The following is a 6,300-nucleotide window of genomic DNA, read 5'->3' on the forward strand; positions in this document are numbered from 1 at the left end:
TGAAAAAAGGTGCTAAGAAAGTGACCCATAAAAACCTATGACCTATTAGCAACCTTCAGTTTGTCTCAAAAATTACCAAGGGCTGTCCTCGACCGAGTGTATAATCACATGACTGACAACAAACTGTTTCCTATCCTTCAGTCTGCCGATAGGAAAGGGCACAGCATGAAACAGCGCTACTGAGAGTTGTAAATTATATTTTGTCCGACATGAATAAGCAACACGTGTCAATTCTTGTGTTACTTGACCTGAGTGCGGCGTTTGATACCGTCTACCATGCCACACTGTTAGCCGACTCGAGACCTCATTTAACAGCTCGGACGCTGCTCTCGCATGGTTCTCATCGTATCTGGACGTTGCCAGCGCGTGTCGGTAAATGGAGAGGGATCGGACTGTTATCCCCTGCCTTTTGGCGTTCCTCAGGGTTCGTGTCTCGGACCCCCTACTCTTCAGTGCCTATGTCAGCAAGCTGTTCGAGGCATAGGTAGTAGTAACCTGTGTTCGAGGTCATCAATTAAGCTGTAGTCGCCCAACGCACACGCATTCGCTTACGATACTCAGCTTTATCTTTCCTTTCACCCAGAAAAATTCTCTTAGTGAAGCAGAGGCAGTACATGCCTTGGAACAGTGTATTCGCGCCATAAGGGCTTGGATGCAAGCTGACAAACTGAGCTGAGAACAAAATTGAGGTCCTGTTAATCGGAATCCGTCAACAACTTAGCAAAATTAACCTAAATACTTTGACCGTTGGCGATACTAGTTTTGCTGTTGTAAACAAGGCGCGAAATCTTGGTGTTTGGTTTGACTCTCAGCTGAATGCCAAAGTCCACATTACGAAAAAATGCACTCTATTTTTGTTCATTATACAAAATAAGACGCGTTAGAAAGTACCTTTCACGTAAGAGAGCACAAACATTGATCTTAGCACTAGAAATTGGACGCCTAGACCACTGTAACAGTCTGCTGCACGGCTTACCAGCCAGTAATACTGGAAAATTGCAACGGTTTCAAAACGCTGCCCCAAGGGTCATTTCCAATACCACGCGTCTTGATCACATTTCTCCTGTTTTGATATACTTGCATTGGCTACCAATTAAATTGGTTGTATACACATTCAAAGCTTTACGTGGTAGTGCTCCATCATACATTCATCAATTAATCAGACTTAAGGCACAGTCAAATTATAACCTGCGATCAAATACAAAACACTTACTGCTCGATCTGCCCAATGAGACCAAGTAGACAACAGGAGACAGGCCGTTCTTTGCAGCCGCGCCGACCGTGTGGAACGCCCTTCCAGACGAGTTGAGAGCTTTGGGCAGTCTTATAACTTTTATGGCACGGCTAAAAACTGATTATTTTAAATTTTCTTTTAGCTTATGACCTATGGTATTTTAACATAGATTTTTACATGTACATATATATATATATATATACACATATATATATAATATTTATATATATACATATATATATATATAATATTTTTTATCTAGTATCCATTTATTAACTATGTAGATAAGCTGTGATTTTTATCTATTTCATTGTAATATTATAAGCATATTATAGGCATTGTAATGTAAAGCGCATTAGATCATATACCCATGTATTTTTCGCTATATAAATAATAAAGTTATTATAATTATTGTTATTGTTATTATTATTATTATTATTACGCACATTTTATTTCGTTACTCGTTATTTATTTCTTTATCCTCCCTTCTGTTCAAGATTCGAGCAGATTGCAAAGACGTATTATATCCAGACTTGGGGATTTCCAGTGTTGGTTGTATAAATCTACAACAAGGTCCGCTAATACTTCTGGTCACTCGATGCTATGGAAACCGGAAAAAGCACCGGTTGGATGAGCCATTTGGTTTAAGGGCTTTCTACTGCTTGGAATGGGAAAACTCTAACATCTTTGAAATGAAAGCAAGTGAGTCGTCTGGTTGAACTTTTCCCGTTACCTAATGTATTTACGGCTCTGAACTTTTCCTCATTTCCCACCTTTGTTTTTAAGGTATTTGCTTTAACCGGTTTTCAACTTCTTTTGGAATCGAGTCTTTTCTTCCTCTGAAAGAAATCTACGTTAGTCATGAGGTGTTATCAGACCTTTGCAACGCTAGTATGTTCTATGTCAGGAAAACGTAAGATAAAAAGATGCATTCTGTCAATGAACAATTTTAGTTCTATTATGAAGCCCCACTTTCGTTTGAAGTTTTTTTTTGCTTTTGATAATTCCTTATTATTTACTTTGATGAAGTCACGTGAAAACCAAGATTAGGCTACAAATCATAGCTAAAAGGCTACAGGATACTCAGACCCTCCGCCCACTTAAATGGACCTCATTCCTAAATATCAACAATAATGAATTACAAGATAAACAACTAACCATCGTAAAAACTTTGATCAACTTTCTTCTGACGGACCTTTTTCCTTTAAAATATCCTCTAAAAGCCCCGGAAAGTCATACCCAAACAGTTTAAAATCCAAATCGAAGAGTTCCTGCAGTTGAAAGATTTCATCTATTGTCAACTGGGAGTAGTATTCCAGCATGTATGGCGAAGTCTTAGACGGGCGATAATCAGGAAATTTTACGTAGCCATCGACGCCAATAATCTTCAAGAGCGTTGGTGCCTCCTTATCTACATTCTCGAAGTGACCAATGAAGTCATAGTCCACTTCACATGGGCAAATATGTTCGTATGATCGCCAATGTTGATCCTCGATACCAGCTTTTTGCTGCGTGGCGTTGGTTTCAATAACTCTTCTTACAAATGCTGAAAATGGAAGATCTTTTTCCCCCTCTATTTCTAGCTTTGTTTTTCCGGGGTGGAGAAATCTTTTGAACCATGGCTTTTTAATTTTGTCTCGATATGCTGATGCCAGCCTCGCAAAAGGCTCTCTGACAAACATGGCTTTGTAGTAGGTGCTCAAAATCTTTTGCCGCTCAAGAATGCTGTAGTCTTGGAGCCAAGAGAATAACTTTTTGTTGTGTGGGACTCCTTTCAGTTGTTCGCCATCATTCTCAGCACTATACAGGGTTCGCTTCCAAGTTGTACATGAAACTTTAGGGATGAAGCAAAAAACGAGCTTCAACTTTTCAATGACGATGAAACGGGAAAAGTCAGCTTCTTTTAGAAATAAAGGATTTGGTGGCTTCTTCAGGCATTGATCGCGTAGAAGCTGTCTTCTTTCCGTCATAACTCTGCTAAACGACATCGATGGAGAATTGGAGTTGAAGCCTAAGGCAATTGGGCAAAACAATGGTTAGAGCACGATGTAGCAAAAACATCATAGGTCAAGGTAATGCGGATTGAAGAAGTGGCCACGGACATGACTATGAAGATAGAAATGGCCATTGTTCCGCCTGGCTATGGTAATACTAGTAATGTCAATTTTGGTGATGGAGAAGAAGAAGGATAAAACCAATGGAAACCAGCCGGCAATGGTGATATCAATGTAAAAATAGGGGTGGCGACGATAATGAAGAGGAGTGAAGTCAGCTTCTTCGATAAATAAAGGATTTGGTGGCTTATCCAGGCATTGATAACGTAGAAGCTGTCTTCTTTCTGTCATCACTAAACTAAACGACAACGATGGAGAATTGGATTTAAAGCCTTAGAAAATGGGACAAAAATAGTGGCAAGTGCTTGAGGTAGCAATAACATAATTGGTCAAGGGAATAAATGAGACAGTGGCTACGAAAATGGCACATGGCAATGGAAATGGTCAAATGGAAATGCCAATGTAATTCTCAAGCATTTTTATGAAAAAAGCAGGGTACACTTTGCTTTTAGGAAGATGTTATAGGGGTTTTGTTGATACACTCAAGAATTCGATGTTTCTATAGTTATCACAATTTTAAGCATTTTATTTGCAGGAAGCTTTCAGACTCTTTATCGGCGCTGGTTCACATCTGTGAAAATTTTCTAAATTAGCTGTTAGTGCTTCAGATCGTTTACTATATACAAACTGAGATTCAAGCGTAAAGGCATGAAATAAATTTTCATTTGCAAGCTGTTCTAAGAAACCTTAGGTGAAAAATTTGGCGCATATTGAAATTTTTCACTTGTGCGGAAAACGATACATCGATTCTCATATAATCTTCACTCCTTCAGCGTTTCGCTTTTCAAACCGTTCCGAAAAAAATACTGAAATCCACTCCCAGGGCCTCTTACATGAGGCGACTGAGGAACTTCTGTGGAGGATCGCGGGGAATAGAGAGCATGCAGAACAAAAACTCAACAGAGAAAACAATGAGAAAACCAAGCGGCGAGATTTGAAACTGTCTAAAGAATTTTGCGAACGAAAAAACCAGGATTTTAAAAATGAATCTTAAGAAGTTCGTTCGCTCCTTTCGACGAAACGACAGCGAATATGCCCGAAACCTCAAGGTTAAGATGCTTTCCTTCAATTATTGAGAAGTATTTGGTAATTTTTCACTTGCTGTCGGCAGTGTTTCGTCATTTCTATCGTCGAGACAATTTACATGGTTTGCATCATAAATGATGGATTCATGACATCTTGACTTGAATCTGTTTAACAATAAATTGCTATTAAACAAGAATTGAGTCTTGGCATCTATACAATAAATATAATACTTTATGGAAAGTTTTTCTGTAGGGTATTTAACGCACTCGTCGGTTTGTGTCAAAAATTTCACTCGTTCGCTGCGCTCACTCGTTAGACTACTCGTTCGATTTCTGATACTACCAACTCATGCGACTCATGTCCAAATTGCACAGACTGCAAAGACTATTGTTTTTAAGCCGCGTTTCAATCTTTTTAAAAACAAATGTAGTACCACAAAATTTATTTCGAAATCAACTATTGCTGAAAAATCAAAGTGATTTGAGAGCGAGAGAGAAGAAAGAATTAATATTGTTTATCGCCAAAAGGTCGTGACCAAAGTCTTTGCTCAAAAACTCTGCCCAGCCGGCAAAATGAGATGTATTAATTTTGTGAAAAATAATCAAAATTGCAACAAAGTTTGAGATGTTCTGCAAAATTACTCAAGCGAAACGGATACCGCCTGCTGTGAGCGGGCCGGATGAGGAGAATACTGCCCGCTCTCGGAACCAATCAGATTGCAGGATTTTTAGAATACCGCCCGCTCACGAACTGAGAAAGAAATAATCTGTATTTATTATGTAGTGAAATGTGCCGTCAGGGAGGCCTTTTCTCACGACACTTCCAACTTTGTTTGGAAAAAAAACTAGTCCGGTAGTCCTTAAAAGTCACCACGACGGTCTTTGATGATTGTCAAATATCACCTCACCTTTCATAGGCCCCGAAAAAGTACAAAACAGAAAATATATCCTCATTACCATAAGTTCAGCTTCGTATCCCGAGTAACCACGATAGTCGTCAAGAACTTGCAGAAAATCAATTTGATATTTGGTAGATGACGCAAAACAACTTTCTCTGCTCATTTTAAAGCGAAATAAAACACCTTATTCGATGGCTTAGCATATTATACGCGCGTTCAGTGCGGCCATTTTGTTGCTTTGTATTTTTGTCCCGTTCCAAAGTGTATTAGGCCCAGTTCGAATGTGGAATTTCACATGTGCCGAACTTAACCCCTTTTTTAGTCGACTAAAATAGTTAAATAATTTGGATATATCAACAAAGTTGAAATGGTAAATTGGCCACCGTAATGATTACAAAAGCTGACGTTTCGAGCGTTAGCCCTTCGTCGCTCCGACGAGGGGCTAACGCTCGAAACGTCAGCTTTTGTAATCATTACGGTGGCCAATTTACCATTTCAACTTTGTTGATATATCCAAATTATTTCGTTACTCCCACCGACGCAGCCCCAAACAGTTTCTTTCGAAACTATCAGCCTTTATTAAAATAGTTAAATACGGCCTTTGATTCAAACGTCGAATTTAACTCTGCTCGCGGTCAATATTCCTACGCGCACTTCTTAATAGGGACCTTACGCAACCACGACGGCGACGGCAACGAGGACGTGGAAAAACGAGAGATCTAATTGGCAGAACAATAGCTCAGCACGTACGTTTTGAAACTTTGTACATTTCTTAGCCGTCCTATGCAAAACAACAACGTGAAATCGCCAAATTTGCGTCGTCTGAGAATCGAAACCGCGACGGCAAATTATTCTAATTTCCATTTGGAACTCAACGCTACTTTTATATGTCATGCTGAAATTGAGCTGTGGCGCTGTATAACAAAGTAAGCTCCAGCAACCATTTTTGAAATTCTAACTAAGAGTAGAAATTCATTTTTTAATCGAAGTCTTCCTTGGCGTTGCCGTCCTGATTGCGTAAGGTCCCT

The 6,300-nt window shown here is 39.3% G+C and overlaps 1 protein-coding gene across 1 annotated transcript in view; it reads right to left on the minus strand.

The window, feature by feature from the left end:
* Positions 1-1,052: 1,052 nt before the first annotated feature.
* LOC111336832 (carbohydrate sulfotransferase 11) overlaps positions 1,053-6,300 on the minus strand; it is a 6,771-nt gene continuing 1,523 nt past the window's right edge. Inside the window, exon 2 of the mRNA XM_022943014.2 lies at positions 1,053-3,245. Within this exon, the coding sequence (XP_022798749.2) occupies positions 2,410-3,245 (836 nt within the window). The 3' untranslated portion in view covers positions 1,053-2,409. The remainder of the gene's footprint in view (positions 3,246-6,300) is intronic.

This window comes from Stylophora pistillata, chromosome 3 (genome assembly GCF_964205215.1).
Source record: "Stylophora pistillata chromosome 3, jaStyPist1.2, whole genome shotgun sequence".
Lineage (NCBI taxonomy): Eukaryota > Metazoa > Cnidaria > Anthozoa > Scleractinia > Pocilloporidae > Stylophora > Stylophora pistillata.